Source organism: Centrocercus urophasianus, unplaced genomic scaffold (assembly GCF_019232065.1).
Source record: "Centrocercus urophasianus isolate 14NV4802_14NV808 unplaced genomic scaffold, USGS_Curo_1.0 seq_23, whole genome shotgun sequence".
Taxonomy (NCBI): Eukaryota; Metazoa; Chordata; class Aves; order Galliformes; family Phasianidae; genus Centrocercus; species Centrocercus urophasianus.
This window is the reverse complement of record NW_024884789.1, coordinates 12,561,276-12,585,004: the sequence shown is the minus strand read 5'-3', so window position 1 is coordinate 12,585,004 and position 23,729 is coordinate 12,561,276. Positions and strand designations below refer to the sequence as shown.

Below are 23,729 nucleotides of genomic sequence, written 5' to 3'. Positions count from 1 at the left end.
GTTACTTTTATTTTAGATTGAAGCTATATACTCCAGCCATTTCTACAAGAATGGCACACAGAGTATATGTCAACACTGTTCACAACACTTAATCGATTTTCTGTTAAGCTTCTGGTCTACATAGGAGAATTTACTAGCTTTAAAGAAGAAATATATTATCAGGTCAGGCAGAAAAGATATACTACTCACTTTCATCTCAAAATTCTTTACCTTGTAATTTCTCCTACTGAGCTAGATTCACCTAAATTCACAACTAACTCATACAGATTGAGAAGAAAAAAAAAAAAAAAAAACCAAAGCCTTTTCTCATATTTGATATTTTAAATTATAAAATGCTGAGTATTTATTTATTTTTAAGTAGTACATATTTAGTTTGTAACATGGAAAGAAGGTAAAAACAGATTCTTACTGTTCCTATCACTTGCTCTGCTAAAATTCCTTCTGTTTAATCACACCAAATACGTGCCAGTCATAGCTCACACGACCACGAGCTTCATTGCATTCTTCAAATGCGTTGATAAACAAATCAACTTCTAGTGCTCTTTGAGCATCTGTTCTACTACTCTGTGGATGAAGTCAGAAATATTACAAACCCGAATAAATCAGTCAAGGTCAGGCTTAGGTAAGTCCTTTTGTAATGAAACAGCTACAGCTTTCCACAGCATTTAATGCATCATTTGTGCAGCCTGCTTTTCAAATTCAGCACTGCTGTGTAGTTTGCAACTGTGCTTCCCTGAGATGGTACAGTTTCAGGTGGCTGCAGTTTGCTGCAACTTTCTACCTGTTGTATTATCGTCCAAAATTTATTTCCAAATTTTACTGAAACAGTGGCCCTTCATCTAGGGACAGAGCACTTGTGGTTACAGAGTACAATTCTGGCCCATTGTGTTGAAGGTTATGATTAAATAGCATAAACTTTCATATTACTTTAAAATCAGAAGGGGATTTATACTCATTTCTTCTCTAGCACTTGCAGTGATAAAGTCATCTCTCATTAACTAAAAAGGCTTTTTTTTTTTTTTTTTTAATGGAAGTGGTCTGATCTCAAACTTAATAAACAAGCAACAATGTTAAGAACAGTCACAGTTATTCCAATGCCACAACTGAAAGATATAACACAGAAATGATTTACCTAAGCAAGTTCTGTGGTTTCATATAACAATTTTTATGAAAAAGCAAACAAAACTACCACCATAGCAGTGTGTATGAGACAGTACAGCACATGACAAATATCCTCCCTTTTTATTCTCCCAATCTGTTTATATAATATGATTTATAACAGATCCATGTAGGGCTTTAACAACACAGACTAACTGTGCTGCACATCTACCTGTAGTAGCTGGAAATTTCTGTTGGCACAAAAATGACTTCCTTTCTTCCAGCAAATACTTCCTTTGGGGCCTAACACAAAACAACTTTATTCAGCATACTGATCTGAGTAATAAAGATTTAACAGCCTGATACATATAGATTTCAATTTACTCCCATCTGTGAAATATCAGTGTAATTATTTTCTGTATGAGAAACATTGTTATACCATTTACATACTACTTTTCCTCATTAAGCTTCCCTTTCCACTTATCTTTGATGTGGATTTCTTGCATCTCACCAAGCAGTATACATCTTTCCATCTTGTAATGATGCAAAAAGTACTTAAAAAGTCAGACAGCTTCAATTATATAAAGCATGATTTTCACACACACACAATCTGGGGTATCCCAGATTGATTATAAAATGAAAGACACCTCACATAGGATCAAAGCAGATCACTGATCCAACTCCTTGTAGAGACCAGTTTTATTTTCCTGATAGATAATTTATCAAACACAAACAAATAATCTCAAACAGTGGGCACAGACGTAGCTCTGGATTTCAAAAATCATTCAGGATATTAAAATCTTCCAGTTAAGCATTACAAAAGCTTCTCTAAAATACAGAGAAACAGCACTTGAAGTAGAATAAGAGCAAAACTTGCTCTTAGAGCAACATGAATGAGTTAAACTTTTGCGTACCTTAGATAGACTATGATGTGCAAATTAAAGAAAAGAAAAAAGAAAAAAAAAGCTATTTATAACTACCTAAGTCACAGCAAACCAGCCACAGAGCCATTTCCCAGACTATCTTATTGTTACGCGAAACAGACTACTCTTTCATTTCTTGTCAGTCATAATTACAGTTCCATAATTGAAATACAGTAAATTACCATGCAGTAACTTTGAGAGATGGTTCACTGAGGTTAAGCTGTCACTACAATTACTGTATAAGAAAAAATGTTAATTTAAATGTTCTAGTTTTCTTTCAAAGGAAAGGAATGAATTTGGTTCAAGCAGCTTAGATTAGTCAAATATCTTCATAATTAAATAAACAAAGGGAAACAAGATATTTAAACAGTCGATCAATCTCAAGCAGAAGTTCTGGGCTGTAAATAGACCAGTGCAAATAAATTTCTGTAACTGTTGAAGAAAACTGCATATCTAAAAACAACCCTTTTAAAGAATACTCTGTACGAATTCAACTGAATGCAATATGTACCCAGTATCTTCCACCTGAGATCCTATTTTGCTCATAAAGCACACAAAGCTTTCTTTCAAGCTTAATTCTAGTTCAGTTCTACATCATGTTTACAGTCATGACTAGGAGGATTAATTGCAACTCAACGCCACTGAAGTGTGGGGGAAAATGTACTAATATTAGCATAAGCATTTCTAAGCATAAAATTGGGCATACAATTTTGATTTATACATTTTTGTCACGTGACATTTTCTTTTAGAAATTTTCTAAATTATTTAACATAAAATTAAAAGGAATACAGAAAAGTTAAATAATTGTCACTACAAAAATAATACTGTAAATTTCACAAGAACTGCTCCCTATCAGAAAACAGTTCAGTAAATTCCCAGCTACTGTCTCTGTCATGATAACCTCACAAAGCACATATTTTGATAAGCAGTACAAAATAAGCACCTGGAAGCTGCTCCCTTTTTACTCCTCAGGAAGACTGCCCGGCTGATGTTGGAAGAGAAATCCTCCATTCTTATTTCCCACTCTTTGCTGCATTCCTTGTGCTCAAATAAGATTAGCTCAACAAACATAAAAAAAAAAAAAAAAAAAAAAAAAAAAAAAAAAAAAAAAAAAAAAAGCAAAAAGCACTAACAAGTTGTACAACAGGTAAGGAGGGACAATGTAACTTGGGAATAGAATGCAACACAAGGAAGATACTACAAGCTGATAGAAGGAACAGGGGATGGCGACAAACTGTGGAGATCTGCTAGAAAAACCAAACGATAATCTGAGCAAGGCACACTGAGGCACTGTTCAGAGTATGCTATTGGTTTTAGTAATGCCTTTCTACTCCAGACAAGCAAGTGCTCCATCTGCCTCATCTGTTCTCTCTCAAAGTTCGCAACAAAGGAAAAATAAGCATGTACTCAAAAACTGTTTGAGGAAAGGGTTCACAATTTTAGCTGCAAAGCTGCAAAGAATCAAAACACTGCTGAAGTATGAAATGAAGCTCAGTATCAGAAACTACAATTCTCTTAGCCCAAATCCTTATCCACTTTGCTAAAAAAAAATTAGGATCTGAAAGCTTCTAATGATTCATTTTTCTCTGTAAAGCTTAATTATATCTCACCTCCGTTGCTCTCTCCAAGCTCTGTTGTAGATTTAGCATTTCTTTATCGTGTTGCTCTTTGAGCTTATCCATCTCCATGTCATGGCTAGACACTTCTTCTTTTAGTGCTCCTTTTAAAGCTGTAAGCTCCCGCTCTCTCTTTCTCAAAATTTCTTCCTGTTGATCTTTTGCAATTAATATTTCTTGCAGATCCTGCTTCATTTGCATTAGCTCCTAAAGAACATCAAAATCAAAACTAAACACAATTGTGTCACAGATGGCTCCAATGCCTGTTCTGTTTGTGTTTCAGAGGACAATTAAGAATAAGATCCCCAAGGCCAATTTTGTTTCTCACAACCAACATACTATTTGCAACTTTTACAGAGTGCTACAAATCTACTGAAAACCAATATTATTAGAACTGATTAGAATGATAAGAACTGTAACTGATGTCTTATATGAGTGAATATATCTGATGCTACAGAACTACCAAAAGATTTTCACAGCATTCCATGTTACAAAAGATGCAAATAAAGTAGGAGTCAAAATAAGGCTGCATTTTAACAACTCCCTCGGTCCTACCTTCAAAGAGGTAGATAAAAACAAAGATCTCTGTTTCCTACACTGCAAAATACGTGAAAGTAATAAGTCCTTGCTGACTTTTCTGCTGTAAAGAATAAAGAAAGTTCTTCCACAAGTTAAAACAGTTTAAACTTCCAGAGGTGCTGCTTTCCTACCAAAGCTATGCTTCTACACCCTTTTACCCGCCTCCCCCAGTGTTCTCCCTAGAAGTAAGTTCCCCCTTGCCAAATTGCTGGGAAAGAAGCATGTGGTCAGTGAATCTTCTGTGGACAGTTTTCAACTCTGCTCTGCTAGATTCTGCTCAAACTTCCAGCTGACTATCAGGTAAGGCACTAGCTTAAAACTTCAGTTTCTTAATGGGCAACAGAACTGAATCTTACACAATAAGCTAAGGCATGTTTTTCTTCTCCTGTTTCTTAATTTCAATTTTTTATGCAATTATTTCAACTTCTTTATCCCCTTTCTATTACTTTACAACTAACCTCAATCAGAACCTCTTTTTCCCGTTCATCAGTATGTTTTGCATTATCCAGTTCATCATGCATCTCCGAGAGCTGGTCTTGAAGGTCTCTGATTTCAGTCTGGTGTTTTTCCTGCTCCATCTTCACTTGAAAAAGCCTCATCAGAAAAAAAGAGGGGATTTTTTTCTGTTAATTATAGAAATACTAATTTGTTCGTTCAAGTAGTTAAAAAAAAAAAAAATTAAAAAATACACTTATTTACTCCCGTGTTCCACACAGGGGAACAAAACATGAAGCAGAAAAATGAAACATCAGAGAGGAAAAAATGAAAGCTCTTTTAAATAAATAATTAAGTGGAAAGTTAAATTGCATTTTAAACTTGGCACAGTATTCTTAAATTATTCTTGAATCTTGAATTAAAGTACTCAAGTATCTCTGTATTTTAAAGATTTGAATCATGTATTATGACAACAAAATAATAAAAACAATTTGTAGTAAGAAAAGGATTATAAATCAACAATCTTCCTTCTCCTTCAAGACATTCTAAAAACACGCAATTTTTAAACAGTAGAAGCATTTTGTACAATTAAGACATGTCACTGTCTGATTCCGTTAATAAACTCAGAAGGCACAGGTACTTTTAACCTAAGAAATTTGAGCTATATATTCCAATTAATATGTTTTCTAGAATGAACTCACTCCTCAAGGTTTTGCCTAAGCTCCTTCTCGTTTTCTTCCAAGTTCTTTTTTAAGGCATCTTTTTCACTTATACTTTCATCAAGTCGGAGCTGAAGCTCTTGCAGGCTTGCTCGTGTAGCATCTCTCTCCTCTTTGCAATTTTGCTGATTCTAAATTTTGTAGATCAAAAGTTAAGCAAGATAACAGACTAAGCATAAATATTCCTTTTTTACTGTATGAAGGAGTCATTTCAAAGCATTGACATTTGTCATTTGTAGAAGTATTTACTAAGTTATGAATATTAAAATATTGGATTTTTTATTAAACACAGCTTTTCAATTTTTGTGAGATATGTGAAAGTGAAGTTTCCCCCTCCATCAGTTTTCAAGTATATTGATTCCTCTTACCAACTCAAAATGCAAACTGAAAGAAGCCAGTCTGCCCTTTCCATGTATTCAGTGCATGACTGTACTTAAGTACTTTGGATTCAGCACTGAAATGATGCACTTAATAAATAGCACCTGAGTAATACAGTTTGTCTCCCATTCCATGAACGTCTCACAGCAGCCTGCAGATTAAAATCTGCCTCCACAGATATTTATAGCAGATTTTAATGTATACATCTGCCTAATATTCACAGCTAAAATTCACTCTCGAGTACTGATAAGGAAGAGATTTCTTGAAGAGAATAGCTGTTACAAGGAACTATATTTTGAAAAAGTCTTCTGAAATGCACAGGTACATTTAGATGGAAAAGAATATGAAGCAAAATAGTTCCAATTATCTGATGTATCTACACACATTTCAGCCACTCACACAGGAGTGTTAATGTTCTTTTATCATAAACATACTGGCATCCATACATAAAAGTTTAGACCACATGAAATGCAATGAACCCTATGAAACTATAATGATTATGTAAGCACCAACAGCTTACAGAACATTCCTAATATTTAAGTCTGAAACAGAAAACGCACTGGAAAACTGAACAAAAGATGCCTTTCCTTCTGCACAACATTCAGCTGATCAGTTGCCACTTTCTTAGAAAGGTATATCTGAAATATCCAAAAGCTGTAAAATGAAACAGTACAGTACCGTGATTTCTAGATCCAGTTTTTTCTGCAATTCTTCCACTTTCCTTTCAAGTTCGTTTTTTTGCTCCACCAATGCTTTCACTTCAGCTGAAGTATCAGAAACCTACAATTACATAGAGATGCTTATTGTTGTTTGACAATTTCATTTTCAGATCTGAAGTGAAACTACAAGCAATATGAATAAAGTGTAGCACCAACTGCCTGAGATCAGCTGGGATTTTTCATACAAGCTAATATTTTCAAAGGAACCGCGATTCCATTTTCATAAAGCCTCTTAGTAATTGCTGAAGGCGTGTTGCCAATAGTACAGAAAACATTACAAACCTAAAAAGAAATTCAAATTAGGCAACAACTGAATTAAATCACTAATACTTTGGGACAAATCTTACTGAGACACCTCCAATTACACAGACATCAAAGCGATTCACACATATATGTCAAGACAGATTTTTAAGTTCATAATTTCCAGGAACGTCTAAAAATATTTTATATTTTCATTTTGACTAATTATAGACCAGAATAAAAAATTCACCAGAAGCAGACATTTAGTTCTTCTAGTGCTATCTTTGCAACAACCGGACATTTCTTCACTCTGCTTTAAAACTGAGAAAACAGCACTCCTCAGAAACAAAAACTATAAGCAGACTCTCAGTGACATTTAAAACAATATCCTCGATTATTGTTTTCTCTAAATTGCATATTAAAACACTATCTCCACTTAGGTACCAGTTTACATCATTTTAATCAGAAGGTGTTCCAACATTATTTTTAAAAAGTATGCCAGCATTCTCTTCAGTACAACAATCTTTTGATGTCCAAGAGATTTACTGTTTGCATTCTTTCTTCTAATAAGTGAACATTGACACAGTCCTCATGGCAGACCTTTATGGTCTTTTTTAACTGCTAACAAAAATCCCACAAGGCACTTCAGCACGTGTTTAACACTAAGCTGTATCACTGGAAAATGACAAGCAAGAATGCTCTCACTAAGTCAGTGACGGGATTCAAACTTTTAAAGCACTGGCTGAACACTGAAATTAAAAAAAAAAAAAGTTTAAAAAAAATAAAATAAAAATTCACCTGCGTTTTTCCAGCAGCTCTGGACTTTAAAGTCTGAATTTTCTCAAAAACCAAGTTGACTTTCCTCTTGGTTGCATCATCATTATCAGTGCTTCTAAAATACAGAGAAGAAAACAAAAATATGATCAAAGGCACTATTTTGTTAGCATCAAAACAAATTAAAAGTGTCCAAACTTTTTAAAAAATCACCACTATAAAAAAAAATAATCTACTCTGAAAAAGTCAGAAATGATCTCGATGATTTCATTAAATCATCTGAAGGAAGGTTGTTAAAAATTTCAATTTCAAATGTTTTCTGAAAAATCATCACTGAACTCTTTAACTGCAGCTCTATTCTACAAGACAACTACTGTGGAAAGAAAAGTATCCAGAATTACTCAACAAATACTGAAGTAATTACTAGCAGGTTTCTCTAGTCCTGACTACTGCACCATTAAATCTCTCTTAAACAGTTGCCAGAGCTACATTAGCTACACTGAATCCAAGAAGCCTCAGAAATGCAAAGAAAGAATGCATAATGCACATCTTAATTTATTCATCCTTCCTTCCTGCCTTTTAAATAAGTTGTCATTAGAAAATGCAGTGTAAAAAGAAGTTCCAGTTGGAGAATTTATTCCATGAAGTTTAACTTCAAAATTATTTAAAAGAAGGAAACATAATTCTGATTCACAAACTTCAAATACTTTTAATCAAATCCTGAACAATACCCTTACAAAGTCCTGATTAGTTGGGTATTTCGACATCCTCTTGTGCCTTACTGGACACAGCAAAGATACAAAACTACAGAATAGTCATTTAATCTAATAACAGCTTTGATTTTGCAGCTTCATATTTTAAATGTAATTGAAAATAAACATTGAGAAAACACAACCTCCCCTCTAGAAGTTAATTATGTTTACTAACCCTTCTTTAAGGTAATTGTAAAGTATTTGTTTAGCAGTCTCTTCATTTGTTTGATGTGCAACGTCTTGCTGGCCTTTTAAGAGATCGGGTGTTGCCTGAAAGGATAAAATGTCAAAAAGTACAATCCTAAGAATGTTGTACATACAACCCCTGCAATTCAAATTATCCATTATGTTCTGAAGAAATTTATGTTCTGGGGACCTCAGTTTCACTAAGATTCGCTCGAGTTTGGGCTTACAGAAAAAAGGAAGCTTACACTGCACCAAAAGAGCGAGCATCATTTTGTTTAGAGCTGCACAATTTCAGCATCCTGTTTTCATGCATTTATGCTTATGAATCATCACAACATCTTTTACAGTAATCCAACCTCTCTCTACTATCTTCTTTCAGCCAGATAAGAACGCAATTGTTTTCAAAATATGCTTTCTATACGCTCAACTACAGGACTAATTTTTGTATTTAAAATTTTTATGAAGAATTCTGCTATCTTATTTGGAAGTATTAAATCATTTGAGTTCGTTCTAATGAAACAGAAAAGCACGCATTAACAGTATAAAAATTGTAGCATGCTACAGGGAAAAACATACAGAGTAAATTCAAAATTACCTGTATATTAGGGACAGATGAAAACGTTTTTAAAGAAATCTTTTTGGCTCCTGAATCAGGTGGAATTGTGATTCTGTTTGGCAGCAGCAGAGTAGAAGTTACTGTTCCAGCTTGCTCTCTCTTTTTCTGTCCTGGAAGTGTAGATGACCTAAATACGAAACTCTCAGTATTATCTCCATTTTGTTTAAGATGCTGCAAAGAAGTGAAATGACTGTTCTGAGAGTCTTTGCCAGGCACCTGCAGCTTTCCAATACTTCGAGCAGAAATTTTCATCTCTTTAGAAGGTGGTTTCTGATCTCTGGATAACTGCTTCTGGAAGCAAACTTCAGACGGTTTTAGCAACTGCTCAGTTGACTTACCTAAGCTCTTACTCACTTCACCCAAATAATCTGAATTCATATCAAGCTCTAACGACAAGGCACTGTCAACACTTCTTGACCTTTTACGATCGTCTGGATGAATTCTATTCCTTTTTCCTGGCCTACCTCTTTTATGAGAGTCAACTTTTTTATCAAACTTCTCAATTAGCTGATCTACTCCTGGAAGTGAACCAGTATCAATATCACGACCAGTCCCAGGCAAAAATGGGATGTATCTCCTGTTTTCATGTCGATTAACATTGTCTGCATAGATTGCATACTCTTGATCATCAAGTAAAAACCTGTATAACGAATTTGCAGAAGTAGGAGTAGCTGATGAAGACGATGATCTTCGTGAGTCCGGCACTGGCCCAGATGAGTCTTGTCTGCGAAAAGGAAGTACATCTGGTCTAGGCTTCCTTGTTTCTGGATAGGCAGCAGGACTAAGAGATGGGGATCTTCCCGTAGATGAAAACGATTCTGAAACACCCACCTCACTGGGGCTGATTATGCTACCAGGACAATCCAACACCTCCTTGTTTTGGCCTTCTATGTCTACTGTCCTGTTCAAATGTATTTTTTTTGAATTTGCTTTGGTGGACTCTGCAAGATACGTATTTGTTTTCTGTAAGGATATGATTTTAGAAGAAGAAATCCAAGGTTTTACTTCAGTTTTCTCTTCATTTGCAAAAGATGAAGGTTTATTATACACAGAAGACTGGCAATTCTCCAAGTTCAAGTTATTTTTCTCAGGATCATAAGGCTGTAAAAGCTCAGGATGTCTTTGAAAGTTTAACAAGTTGGAGGATTTCAATGCTCCATCTTTAAAATCTGATATTCCACTTTCATTTTCATCTGAATTGCTTATCTTTAGGCTTTTAAACGTACAGGGTTGTATGTGCTGTGTTCCAGGAAAATCTGTGTGTTCGCTGTTTTTGTCCTCTAATTTAAAAGCAGTATTGGAGTCCGTGACTGACTGGCTTATAGTCTGAGAAATGACCTGATGTTCTTTCCCAGAAAGAGGAGGATTTTCTGACAAACACCCTTCTGTATTGTTTAGTACTATGTAAGGATGTCCATCAATTCCTTGCACTCTAATACTGACACCATAAGATCCTGACTTAGAATTTTGCCCATTTCTATTTTTTTGAATCTCCTCACTTGCAAGTTCAAGAGTAACTTCGTAGTCCTGCTGCTTAAAACCAGCAAAATATGGCTCCATGATATCAGAAGATTACAGCTGAATTAAAAAAGGAAAAAAAAAAAAGGTAAACATTAAAAAAAATTAATTATTTCATTATTATTTTAATTAGCCAGTCAGTACAGCTCTGAAGACTAACATGCAGTATACGAGCTGTACAAAGCCCAAAGCACACACATGAAACACACGACTGACCAATTCTGGGTCAAATGCAATGTTATTTTATGAATGCAACTGTTATGAAATAACAATTTGGGCTGCCTACACAGTTGCTGGTGCTGTCTGCTTTGGAATCAGGTGATTTCACATATAACCAACCCTAGCACAGCTTTTTGAGTCAAAGCAATTCTTATTTTGAGCATCTCCACTATATTCACTGAGACTATTGCCTTTGCAAAGCACGGATAATTTTATAGCCAACAGTCAGAATCAGCCATACAAACATTTAAACATAAGCCCAGGAGAGCAAAACAGAGCCAGGCATTTTTAGATTGTGACTATTACGTAACTACAGCACTGCCAGAGGTCAATATCCTCATGCCTTTGAGTTGCACTTATATGTACTTTGCTTTCAACATTTGCTTTCAGAAGTGGAAATGTCACTGCTTTCTCTAGTTTCATCACTCTATGGTGATTTTTATTTCATTCAGTCTGCAGAAAAAAATGTAAGTTGCTTCAAAAAAATATCTGAAAATAAACTTTCGAACTATGCTGGAGAGTAGAGCAATCAGTGAACCTTGACACACCCAAGATCAATAAATGATGATGAATAATAATTAAGGGGAAACAAAAAACTTCTGTAACCATTTCACTCATGTAGCATCTCAGTGTGAACCATTTCCCCCAGGTACTCAAATAAACAGCAGAATTGTATTCTTTTTTTTCCTGAGAGCAAATTTAAAAGTTTGGTTGAATATTAATAGTATTATTCTAGTTTCCAACCCATTCTTCTTTCTCCCCTCAAAAACCTCTTCTTCTCCCTAAAAAGAAAACCTCCAGCTCTTCCTCAACAGTAGGCTTGCTTCATCCAAAGAAAGCAGCATAGGTACATTTGTCTCTAAAAGCTATAAAGAAATAAACGTGTGCCTTAACACATTTTTAACAGTAAAGACAAAAAAAAAAAACAAAAAAAAACCAAACCCTTACAGAAATCAAAGTTTTAAAGCCTTTTTTTTATTTTAATAAAACATTTTTTCTTAATGGTGAAAAGCATACATGAAAACACAGCTGGCTCTATCATTCAAATACCTGAAGGATTTACTTAAGAGCTCCTGTCTGTTGATTGTCAATGACTGACATTAAAAAAAGCCTTGCTGCTTACAGTCATTTTTACATGTTTAAAATCCTGATAGCATCTCAGGCTTAGGCAGGCTTACAGCAATAAATTGAGAAGAGTCAAGCAGGGACTTTTCCCTACACCTGCCCCACTCCACAATGAACTTCATCGTCATAAAAGCTGGAACATTCATGAGTGTACAACTCAGTCACAGAAGTTCTCATACTACAAATTACTGAAATTCTGACATCAGACAGAGGTAGCAGATGACAGCTGGGGGCACTGACAGCTACAACTGTCCAGTTTTAATCCCCTTTAAGTCTACCAAAGCTATCAAATGTTATGACAGAACAGTCTGTTTACTCTCAAGCTTATGAAAAGAGGTTAGATATTTTAACAGGACTTAAGAAGTCATTTTTCCTATTGGTGTAGCTGCTTCTTGTCTTCTTGTAGTTTTTTAAATAACAAGAAAGTAGTTTTTGATGAGATGGATTTCTGTTGGTGGTGTTTGTTTTGTTGTTTTGGTTTTCTTTTAATAGTGAGACATAAATTCTAAGGTCAGGTTTTCTGGCACAGTAACACTTGAACTGTAATATAGTCCTGTTAGTAGTTTTGTGTGTAGTCTCAAATGAGATTACAGATTGTTATTTTATAAGATTAGTTCTTATCTCCTGTTTGTGAAGACAATATCACAACAGCATGTACAAATTAAATAGGACATAACAAATAGCAACTTCAACAAATTATTTAATTTTGAAAATATTTAACTAAAATGACAAAATAGTCAAGGACACGTAATAACCACTGTTTTTCAGAAACAAAAAATTCAGCTGCAATTTAGAACAATAAAAGCATATTTCTATGTTCTGAATAGTAATTATCTGCTGTTCATAACAAGTCAAATTTTACTGAGCAAAGTTTACCTGAAAACTCGCAAACATTCAAAGGAAAAAAAAAAAAAAAAATCACAGTTATCTACAGTTGCAACATTAACTTAAACAGCTGGATTTACTGATCAACAAGCTCAGTAAAGACATCAGCTGAAGCAAGTTCAGAACATAGAATTAAAGAACAAGGAAACATTGCTTCAGACACAGTGATTACTCCATGCAAGGTTTACACATACAACAAGAAAGTTTTCATTATATTTCCCAGAAAATTAATTTGAAGTTTAAGCAAAAGAGTCATTTCCAATGAAATAGCCCCTTGAAAATTGTTCAGAATACGTTGGTTTGACAAATGTTTTCCTTCACTTCAACACTGTGTTTTACCCACTGGTTTAAAACATCACAGCCCACAAAGCACAACCCCCGAGAGCAGCAGTTCTGGCACTGTTATCTCAGCTGTACAATCCCCTCGTTCTCCTCATGACAAAGCCAACAATCATGCATTACATAGGCACCCAGATCAGCTTTACTGAACCGGAAAAAAAAAAGAAAAAAGTTTTCTATCAGATCAGCAAGTAAGGCACTATGGAATGACTGGATCACCTTCTCTGGCAGCAACGTGGCCTTGGAGCAGCTTAAGGCAATCACAAAATTCCAAACTCAATGTATATCTTAACTACATTTTCAGGGGACATAAATATTTATAAACATTTCTGAGGACGGGCAGGGGAACCAACAAAAATTAACCACAAAAAATCCTCGATGGCACTGAGAGCTGGTCAGACCTTTCTTTTTAAAATAAGCCTTCTGAAGGGCTTTTGAACATTCATTTTAAGTGGCAGCCTCAAGTTGGCATGATAGTCATTGGTAGTTATACCATTACCAAGAAATGGTCACATTTTTCTTAACAATTTATTTTTGCCAAGAACAGAAAATATGACACAGGAGAGATTCTAATGTCTGAAAAGCCAATTACTTCACATTTTATTCTGCAGCAGTTTGTTCTACAGTGGTGATATGATACCCTGCTAAGTAACGCAGCAGTGAAACAAGGTTTAACAGGTCAAAAATTCGTTTTTAAATGCTCCCAGACATGTCCTTTCACAGCTAGTGCCACCTATTTTAATGCTAGCTACCATGAGTTACTTGAGACCAACCTCACAAAATAAAACTCATGTAATTTGGAATCCCTACAGCTCTCCCTGGAGAAATGAGTAGAAAAGAGTGCCTTTGAGAAACATCCCCTGTGCCAGAGATGGCCATTTGCTTCAGCAGCTATGCAGCCTTCCTAACATTACAGCATGCAATTGTTTCCACTCATCCAGTTCAGTTCTTATTTAGCCAAATCTTCAAGACAGATTTGTCCAAAATGAGGCTCCCCAGTCCAGCTAAATGCTACTCTCTGCGTACATACAAAGCTTGTTTTCTAGTCTCCTACACCCTCATTACTAAGCATGCCTCTAGCATATCCGTAATAAAGCACCTCACACTTTCTGCTTCTAGCATGCAGGCCAACTGGCTGCACTGGATAGTCAGAGCCCCTGGGAGACCACGCAGAGATGCTGACAGCCACGTGGGTGCACACCGTTACTAGGTCCCACCAGCCACAGAAAGCCATACAACCCTCATGGATTCTGTGTCAATACGTGTACTCTCCTCTTCCATATATCTACTGAAGGAATGTGTAAAAATACAAGGGATCCAACTCTCCCACTTTTCCCAACTGTGTAGGATTCTCCTCTGGCTTTCTTGAGAACAGAAATACAGGAAATCTCTCATATCCAATATCATAAGCCTGAGACTCCTAAAACTGAATTACCTGAATATTTTTCATTAAAGGAGGATTAGGGCATACCACTACCTTCTTTCTGGAAGAGTGAATTTAGATGAATGCTCTTGTCCTCAAGTTATTTGTCTTTTAACTAATTCTTGCTCTTGGAGTAATGAAGAAGAATCTCCCAGCTGTTGAATGACTTCTGAAAAATTTAAACTGATACAGCTCTATCCATACCTCTTTTTTAACAGTTAATGGATGCTTAGTCCAGATTTTTACACACACACAAAGAAAAACGACTGGAAGGAACTGTCCTTCCACTTTACATAACATTTGCTCTCCAGCTGACTGTTCAGAAAGCACCAGCAACAGCAGACAAAGTGGGTGTCAGGTCATTATCAGACGACAGTGCTATGAAAAAAAGAACAGGAAATAACTTCGGGAGAAAAAAGGAAGGAAAACTTACATACTGTGAGGATACAGAAAAGGAAGCAGATAGGATAATTCATGGAAAGACCAAAACTGTAATGTTTTTACACTCGGTGGAACACAGTGTCATAAACAAGCCCAGAAAGCATTAGGGGAAACTAAATCACCGTCAATGTTACCTACAATTTCAGACTTTCTGCAAGAGGCAAACCGGCCTGGGCTGCGGTCTGTTCGGTCTGTTCCCTTTAGCTAATGTAGAAGACACGTCTGGGGTAGCCGAGCTCACTTGATCTGCTTACAGGAGAGTGGAAGTTCGAAAAGTGAGATCTGAAAGCTATAGGGATGGAACTGTTAAAAGGAACTGTGAAACAAAGTTACAATGTGAACTGAAAATCTCTGGAAAACTTAACGCCTTTTCTGACCTTAAGAGACAAAAAAAAAAAAACTTCTGTTCATTTCACCCTCAAAACTTGGATCCGTAGGTATGGAACACAGGTGTGAGGTTTTTGTTTGGTTTTTAAATCAAGCCATGATTAAATACAGTAGCCCCTGAACCACAGACAAGTCAAACAGTAGGAATTGTTCAGCAATACATTTTAGGAGGGCAGTATTTCAAAATTTCTGAATCAATTACTTCCACTTCTATTCCATGAAAAATATCAGTCTCTGTTCAGATTTCAGACAGCAGTCTACAAATGCTGTCAGAATTTCCTACATGAGAAAAAATTCAAAGTAACACATTGTTCCATAGCTCTTAGCAAGAGCAAGCAGCTGTGGTTAGGCTAGCATGGATTATTAGTATTTCATACATTTCTCCTGAAAAGCAGTGGTTAAGTCTTAGATTTGCTGCTTTTAGAGATGATGTTTTCAGTTTCAGCTCTGTCCAAATATTAAACAACTTTATTCAGGCACTCAACTGGTAAAATACAATGTTAAGAGCCACCCCTTCAGGAACAGGAAAAGAGCTGTCTTTGAGAAAACTGAATAGAAAGAACTATTCACAGCAGTAAGAGTAAAAGCTGGGCCTAACAATATTGTTCCCTTCCTTAGCTTATACTCCCTCTGGCTGAAAAATGTTGTGCGAGAGGAAGTCTAAATGTCTCACGTTTAAAACATATTGATAGCTCCATGAAACTGTGCAACAGATTAGCTGAATGCTTGAGCCGTGTGACAACTAACAGGTTTTGTCTGTCTATTTATTTATTTATTTCAAAAGGAAAATCTGCTTCCATGGCTGTGAGTCAACAACAAGACATTTTGGCAGATCCTCAGGTCTCATAAACTGTCAACGTTTACTTGAAGAAAAGGATGTCCCATTGAAGAATCCCATTTTCTTAAGTTACTGCGTATGAATTTAAATAACCCATAATTTCACAGGATTTATCCACAGAAGAAAAATTATATGACCTAATGACCCAGCTGTTTCAGTAGAAATGAAAGTCTTCATTTTTTATAACGATAAAAAGTGCTCCAAAAACCTCAACACTTACCACATTATTCTGAATTGTATTACCACTGCAATATAAGTGCCATAGCATTAACCCACGTGTTCATTTTCTTTATGAAATAATAATTTTCCAGACTCTCCCAAATCCTAAGAAGGAATTGATCAGAAACTGAAACGCATTAAAATACAAACACAGAAGACAGCCTACATGTAAAGTAGTTCATGTCTTCTGTCTCAGCTTATCCCTTCACACACACTCCAGTATTCAAAAATCACTTTAGAAAGGTGGAACACTACACTTGTGGGTTTTTTTTTTAAACAGCTGGTAGAAGCTTCACATAAGCACAAATACTGCCATAAGTGTACTCATATCACTGTACTGTTCTGTCTCCCACAGAAGCTAACATACACCTGCACAAGCTCTTTTTTTTTTCCCCAGTACAACTGAATCCAACTTATTGGGGCTATCAGTTTGCACATCAAGTATCCAACACCACTGCAGTACAATTAACTTTTATAAACTAAAAAGCAAGCAAACAACAAAACTTTGTAAATACTTTTTTTTTTAAAATGACAAATTAAAAAAGAAAAGGTTAAAAAAAGATAAGATACTTTTATCATATGTAGTTTAGTTGATCAAATTCTACAGTTTCATACCTATTGAAGAACTGACAGAAACAACAACTCAGTAACACAAAGATACAGATTCTAAAAACAGTCTGTGATTTCAAATACAATAGCTGGTTTGTATCCAAACATCTGATGTGATTACACTCACTCCACAAGAGGTTCTATGTTGTTTCACTACTTTTTCCTCCAATTGTCAGTCTTAGAAACTTTGTGTTTTGTTCCAAGGAAATTATCTTATTACATCCCAATGATACCGTTACCGTTTAAATAGAAGAGGGTGTATCCTGTTGATATTTCTACTCAGACAAAAAGTTTGTTAAAATGACAGCGTCTTTTAGAAAGCCCGTGTGAAAAAAGTAAAGCACAACCAGAATTACAGCAGCCTTCATTAGTTTTGCTAGCGCTTCAAGAATATTATGTATAGTACTAGATTTTAAAAATACTCCCCTACTCCAAAATTATTTTTTAGCTTTAGACATTACGTATCACTGGACTTTCTTCTCCGTATTTCCACACAAAACAACGTTGACTATATACACTGCAGTTACAGCAATACCACTGACCCACACAGATGCAACCAGCATAACTTTCACTACATGCGTGTAGCTGATTCCTAAATTTGAGGAGCTAAACGAGTACAACTGCATGCAGAGATCAAGGTGCATAACTAATCTATATGAAGACACACACAAAAAGGTAAATCTCTAAAGATATACTTGCAAGTATTTAAATACAAAAACTACACATAGAGGAGACTTCAGGAGTCAGATTTACGCAGCCAACATATGGCCGTGGCTTCATGCATATTCAAGCTGATTATGGCTCCCATTTTTCTATTATCCTGCTTAGTTTTAACTACAGTGTATTCTTCAAACACTAGCCTCTTTCAGAGAACTCTACCATGGATTTTAGAACTTCAATACACAGTCTGAACTGTGGGCTCTCAGCCCAGCCACGAGACAACAAGATGATATCATGGTTCGGTCTGAGAGGACTTGAGCAGAGGATAGAGACTAAATAACTCCATGGAGGAAAGCGGCTTCATAGCGCTGGACCGCTCCAGGAGATGCATCACTTGAAGGACTTGCAAAACCTACGCTGACAGAGCTGTACAGTGTTGGCCCTGCTTGTACGCTTCGGCTGAACCAGATCCCACAGGTCACCACTCTTCTCACCCTCAGACGGGAAGAGTAATTGCTGGGGGGAAGTGAGAGAGCTTCATTATGAGGCTGCAAGCGTTTGAGGAAATGTATGTAACATTACATACCAACTGTTCTTGTAAATAAAGGCTGCTGCTGAACCAATTAGGGGAGCAAATACTAGACATTTGTTGAGTTGATGTAACAGCTAATGGTCTGCAAATGACTACATGAAGGCGTACCCCCGCCCAGTAACAGCCTTCTGAAGGTCTAACAAAATAATCTGAACTTGATTCACATCACTGAGAACATTTCCCTACATCTAGAGAAAAATTTTACCCACTTTTACCTTGTGTTTTATGTTAAAATAGATCACAAATCTTTACCCACTTTTGAGTGCTTTTACGTGCAGAAAATACATTTTCCTCTTCTATTAAACTTCAGCTGCTCAGAATTACTGAGTTTATGTATGCACACGTACACACATACAAAAAAGCCACAGGCCCACATACACGAATGTGCATGCAAAGGGAGCCTAGCCAACAAGTCTCCTGTTCAGAGTACATTTACACATTAGCTACTAAAGAGTTATTAAGTTCCGCGAATTCCTAGAGTAAAACTCTTATCATGCTCAGACAGCTGAGAGTCATGCGGCCATTTGAATGGAAATGACTCCTAGCATGCCTGCATGACAGAGCACGGGGACCCTCACAAAAAGGAGCAGTTTTAGACAAACCGTAGGCATCCTCCAGTCTTAACAGACTCGCTGGCGCTTTTTGGTGGTGTTTTTTTGATTGGCTGTTTTTTGGTCCCTCCCTCCCCCCCCCCGCGGGCGGCAGAGTTTAAGAAAACGCTTTCCAAAACACCTCTTCATCTCTGTTTCTCATTGCTCTCCGATATTAAGCAGAATATGACAAAATTATTAGAGAATATTCATTATTACCGTCAATCTAGTTAATGGGTCCTGGAAATACAGGAGATGGATCAATTTAATTTAGAAAACGGAGTTCATGTTAGCAAAAAAACATACACGGAAAAATTACACTAGATATTTAAAATGTTCAGCTATGAATTTCATCATTCATTCTATTTCTCATAAACCAGAAGGTTTTAAGGCTACACTTGGATAAACTCCTTCAAGAAGGCTGCCAGCTCTGCTGGCAGAGATGGTACAAGGTCACAGCAATACCCTGAACTCTAATCCCAAACAGTGGCGACTCCATGACTACCACTTCACTGGATCTTCAATACACACATTCCTAACGTTAATTTCTCAGGTTTAAGCACTAAATTGTTACGCTCACACATTCTGAAACACACTACTATTTAGATTTAACTCACTCCAAGAATCAAAGTCAGATCTCTGAAACGTGTTAATATTTCCAAGTGAACATGCCTGAAACAATACTCCACAAACACAAACAGCACCTTCCCTCATGCAACAGACTGGCAATTAAAACATTCTTCCACAGAAGATGTATTCTCCATCCTTTTGTTAAGGAAGGTCTGAAACATCAATAGTAGTAACTTATTTCAAGTACATACTACCAACACAGCTTTCAAGACTTGCAAGAAGACTTACGAATGGCCAAACCTAAGCTGAGGATGTCTCAAGACAGTTCCATCTTATCCAGTATGCAGTTGGTAGGAACAAACTGGAGAATTTCTATCTTCATTGCATCCTGCCTTTTCCAGACACTTAGTTGCTCATCCTTACACTGTAAAGTAGTTCTTTGTAAAGGCTAGCTCTGAATCACATCACTGAACTAATCAGGTAGAAGATAACTCCCTAATAATACTAAAAAGGAAGAAGTGAGGCAGACAGGCAGAAAAGAACAAGTATAAATTTCCAAAGTCTGCTTCATCTGAATACATAGGCAGTAGCTCAATCAGTGCTGCTAGTGTTCAGAGTTACACAGAGATGGGGAAAATGGCCCATTTTAGTGTTCGTTGTCATCTCTTGGAAATCTGCTAGCATCAGTGATCTTGTTCAGATATCTGCCATTTCCCCTCCATTAAGGCAGGCAGACACAACAAAAGGCTGAATGCCATTTTGGGCAATCGGGCTCAGGTGTTTGGTATTTACAGACACATTTTTGTGTCTTCAACATAGTAAAAAGGTGAGATAACAACATCACTATTGACTATTTCTTCAAAAAAAAGCAGAAATAGTAAAACACCGGGCTGACAACGAAACAATGCTGGACTACTCTGGGGTAACTTCTCACATCTGCAGAATTATTAGACCTCCAAATCCTTACGGTTGGTATTTTTACATAAGAATCTGCCCAGTGTAGTCCAGACTTAGTAAACTACACGCAGCAAGGCTTTGCAAAAACGTTTAACTCATGCTGCTTCACAACAATTTAAAAATTCAAGTGCGAGGTCATGCCACTCCATCTACACATTTCAGATTACACTGCAGACTCCAGTCAAACCAGTTTGACCAATACTCCCAGAAAGATCAACTTCCTATTACACAATGCAGAAGAAGAAACAGAGTACTGTCACAAACTCTTTGTTTCTACCTTGTCATCTCTTCACTGTGGTGGAATTCCTCTCACGTGACCCATCACTGCACCACACAACATTCTTACCATGAATTAAATTCCATATCTCCTGTATACACCTCACCAGAGGAAACTTAAGTGTATTCTCAAACGTTTTAATAGTGATAGTGAGAACCTAATACTGCAGTTAACAGAAACTGAAATAAGTTGGTTTGCTTGGAGGCAATTCAGGCAGCCTAAGACAATCTCTTCGGGATATTACCACAAATTCTGTAAGCAATCAGATTAGCAATGAATGCCGTCCCTCTTCATGACTACCATAACATTAGGGACATTTGCAAAAATAATCCTTTGCAGTGGGTTTAGAAACAATTTCATTTGCAATTCAACATCAACCAACTAGGACTTCGTTTTGTCTACCCATACATTTGCAAAACACCTCTATATTTTAAATAGATACTTATGTAACATATCCTGATACGTTAAAAGAACTCTCAGTGTTAACCTATAAAAAACATCGTCCTCTACTAATAATGATTACTTATTATGGAAAGATAATCCATCTTAACATCACATATGAATTTTAAATCAAAATTACAAAAACAGCTTTCTAATTCCACACTGAGATTTCCGTTTCAAGTTTGTAAAGAGGCACACAGATAAAAGCACATCTTTCAACCAGCGTATGTGCAAGTATAGTTGGCTGTGTGCCAAAGAAAGAATAACATGCAATAAAAGTATGACAATTCCCAGTAAAAACATGACACATTCCTTTATCTCCTTGGTATAAAGCAGTGCTTATCACACCATTAATGATACCTCTCACTACTCTATGTAAAGGTTTGCATGCACCATTTTCCAAAACAAAAGACCTGAGTTTTTACTTGCACTCTAATTTCATTTTTAAAACAACAACGAAATCTTATTAGCTGCATCGTACACCTCTTACATTACGCTGTGGTAACCAAACCTGGCTTAGCGTACAGCGTGCATATATGGGAATTTACTCTGGGTAAGGAAAAAAACCTCATCACATAATGACATGTCTAGAAAATATAATTGTTAGCAAAACAAGTTCTCACAAACCACCTCGAAAAATTAATCAGTATTTTGGTTTTGCCATTTTAATTGTATTTTTTATGAAAGTTTTAAAGGTCTGTTAAAACTTGCTCTATAGAGAACCTTAACTGTTGAGTCTTGTGACAGTTTGTTGTCAGAATAAACATCAGACATTGAATGCCTCGGATTCATATGGATATCATCTGTAATGATACCACAAATAACCGTATCCTACGGGGTGTCTGATTCATCTACAGGATTCATCTTATGAACGCATGCAAATAAACGTTCAGATAAATAAAACCATCTTCGAGGACAAGCTTCCACTATTTTTACCTTGGTAATTATTCCAACTCCACTGCAGTGAACTACAAAAACTATTTTGCTTGGGGAAAAAAAAAAAAAAAAAAAAAAAAAAAAAACCCAAAAAAAAACCACAAAGAAATTCGACTCTAAACCAAACTTACAGGCAAAAGATAAAAGCCGTACAACTAATCTTTTGTCGACGGCAGATGTTAATCCAAATTCACCACAAAAGCCGTACGGCAGCGCTGATCAACGAAGTTGTCACCAGACGGCAGGGATACAAACCATACACCCGACGCAAAGTTAAAGTTAATCGGGCAGCGCAAATGGCTGAAGCGAGAGCCTTTCCCACGATGCGAGCACACACAAGGCGGACACACCCTTTCGTAAAAAAGACGCCAATTTGCGGAGCAAGAGGGAGACGAGCACGTCGGAGAGGCCCCCGCCTCAGGAATGCGGGGAATCCCGGAGGAACGCGCGCGGGCACGGCGACCTGACGGCCTTCCGCGGCCTTCCGCGCAGCGCCCGCTCACCTGAGCGCGGGGAGCACAGCGGCACGGCCGGCAGAGGCACCGCACCGCCGCCCGGGCCAGAAGAGACCCCTCCCTTTCACGGCAGAAAAGTTCGGGGCTCGCTGGAGGCGGTTTTCCCGGCAGCTGCCGTCCCCGCGGCCCGCTGGCAGCGTGCCCGCCTCCGCTCGCCGCACCCGAAGCGCTGCCCCGAGGGGCGCCGGGGTGGGGAAGGCCCGGCGCTTCGCTGCCAGCTGCGCAGCACGGCCGTGCGAAGAGCGGCTCCGTACCTCCCTCACGGCGCCCTCGGCCTTCGGAAAGCGCCTGCTTAACGGAGCGATGAAGGGGAACGCCAGCGACCCGCGGGGAGCCCCATCCACAGCCCGGCCGCCCCGCTCCCCGGTGCCCGCTGCTCTCCGCTCAGGTCACGCGGCGGCCCTCCGCTCGTCTGCCTGCCCGCCCGTCCCCACGAGGAGATCCATGCGGCGCCGTGCCGTCTCCCCTCGGTTCCCAGCGCCCCCGTCTCCACCCTTTCCTCACCGTTGCTCTCTCCAACAACTCGGAGCCGCTCTCACCGCCGCCCCGGGGCAGTCCCGCTCTCCGCCAGAGCCGAGCGCGGACTGCCCGCCCCTCCTGAGGGGGAGGGGGTGCCGGGGCCGCCGTGCCGGGTCGGGGAGGAGCCCGCGGCGGCGCTCCCTCAGGTGAGCGAGGGGCTGCCTCGTGCGCGCGCTGCGCTTTACCGCCCATTGCCTGAGGCGAGCGCGGCGCGCGGGGGGCCGAGGAGGCGCCCACACGCCTATATACCGCTCCTACTTTGTTCTGCCTGAGGCAAACGGTGCCGGGCCGAAAAGGGGCGGCCGGAACGGTCCTCTGGTGCAGCAGTCCGGGCCCAGGTACCGTGAGCTCGAGGCCGCCTGTCAGCCGAGCGTTGTTTTGCCTGATGAGCGCGGCGCGGGGGCGGCAAGAATTGCTGAGGCAGCACGGGGACGGGGCGAGCAGCGCGGGTCTGAACGTGTGCAGGTGAGCGGAGCACCGCGCAGCCAACAGGGCGGCACGGCCGTCCTCAGAGAACGAAGCCACTGCTGCCTCTGGGCACGCCCCAGCTGTCCTCAGCATTCTGAACGGTGCTTACAGTGTCTTCGGTTAGACTTGAAATACAACAGGTTGCAGATTCCTAGGATAGCCTCCT

General features: G+C 38.3%; 2 protein-coding genes across 6 annotated transcripts in view; one reads left to right on the top strand and one right to left on the bottom strand.

Moving 5' to 3' along the window:
* CGNL1 (cingulin like 1) overlaps positions 1 to 23,173 on the bottom strand; it is a 53,318-nt gene extending 30,145 nt beyond the window's left edge. For 2 of the 5 annotated variants that reach the window (XM_042824403.1, XM_042824407.1), the window contains exons 1-8: positions 23,081 to 23,173; positions 9,015 to 10,613; positions 8,409 to 8,503; positions 7,506 to 7,599; positions 6,427 to 6,528; positions 5,353 to 5,501; positions 4,675 to 4,810; positions 3,632 to 3,844 (exon numbers count right to left, since the gene is read on the bottom strand). In XM_042824403.1, coding sequence (XP_042680337.1) covers positions 3,632 to 3,844; positions 4,675 to 4,810; positions 5,353 to 5,501; positions 6,427 to 6,528; positions 7,506 to 7,599; positions 8,409 to 8,503; positions 9,015 to 10,595 — 2,370 coding nt within the window. In that variant the 5' untranslated portion in view covers positions 10,596 to 10,613; positions 23,081 to 23,173. Of the gene's footprint in view, positions 1 to 3,631; positions 3,845 to 4,674; positions 4,811 to 5,352; positions 5,502 to 6,426; positions 6,529 to 7,505; positions 7,600 to 8,408; positions 8,504 to 9,014; positions 10,614 to 15,123; positions 15,232 to 22,192; positions 22,433 to 22,830; positions 22,854 to 23,080 lie in introns of those variants that run through there. The other 3 variants (XM_042824404.1, XM_042824406.1, XM_042824405.1) reach the window with 3 other exon arrangements.
* The window catches only part of LOC122163362 (atherin-like), a 37,087-nt gene continuing 36,237 nt past the window's right edge, over positions 22,880 to 23,729 (top strand). Inside the window, exons 1-2 of the mRNA XM_042824545.1 lie at positions 22,880 to 23,241; positions 23,296 to 23,560. Coding sequence (XP_042680479.1) covers positions 22,880 to 23,241; positions 23,296 to 23,560 — 627 coding nt within the window. The remainder of the gene's footprint in view (positions 23,242 to 23,295; positions 23,561 to 23,729) is intronic.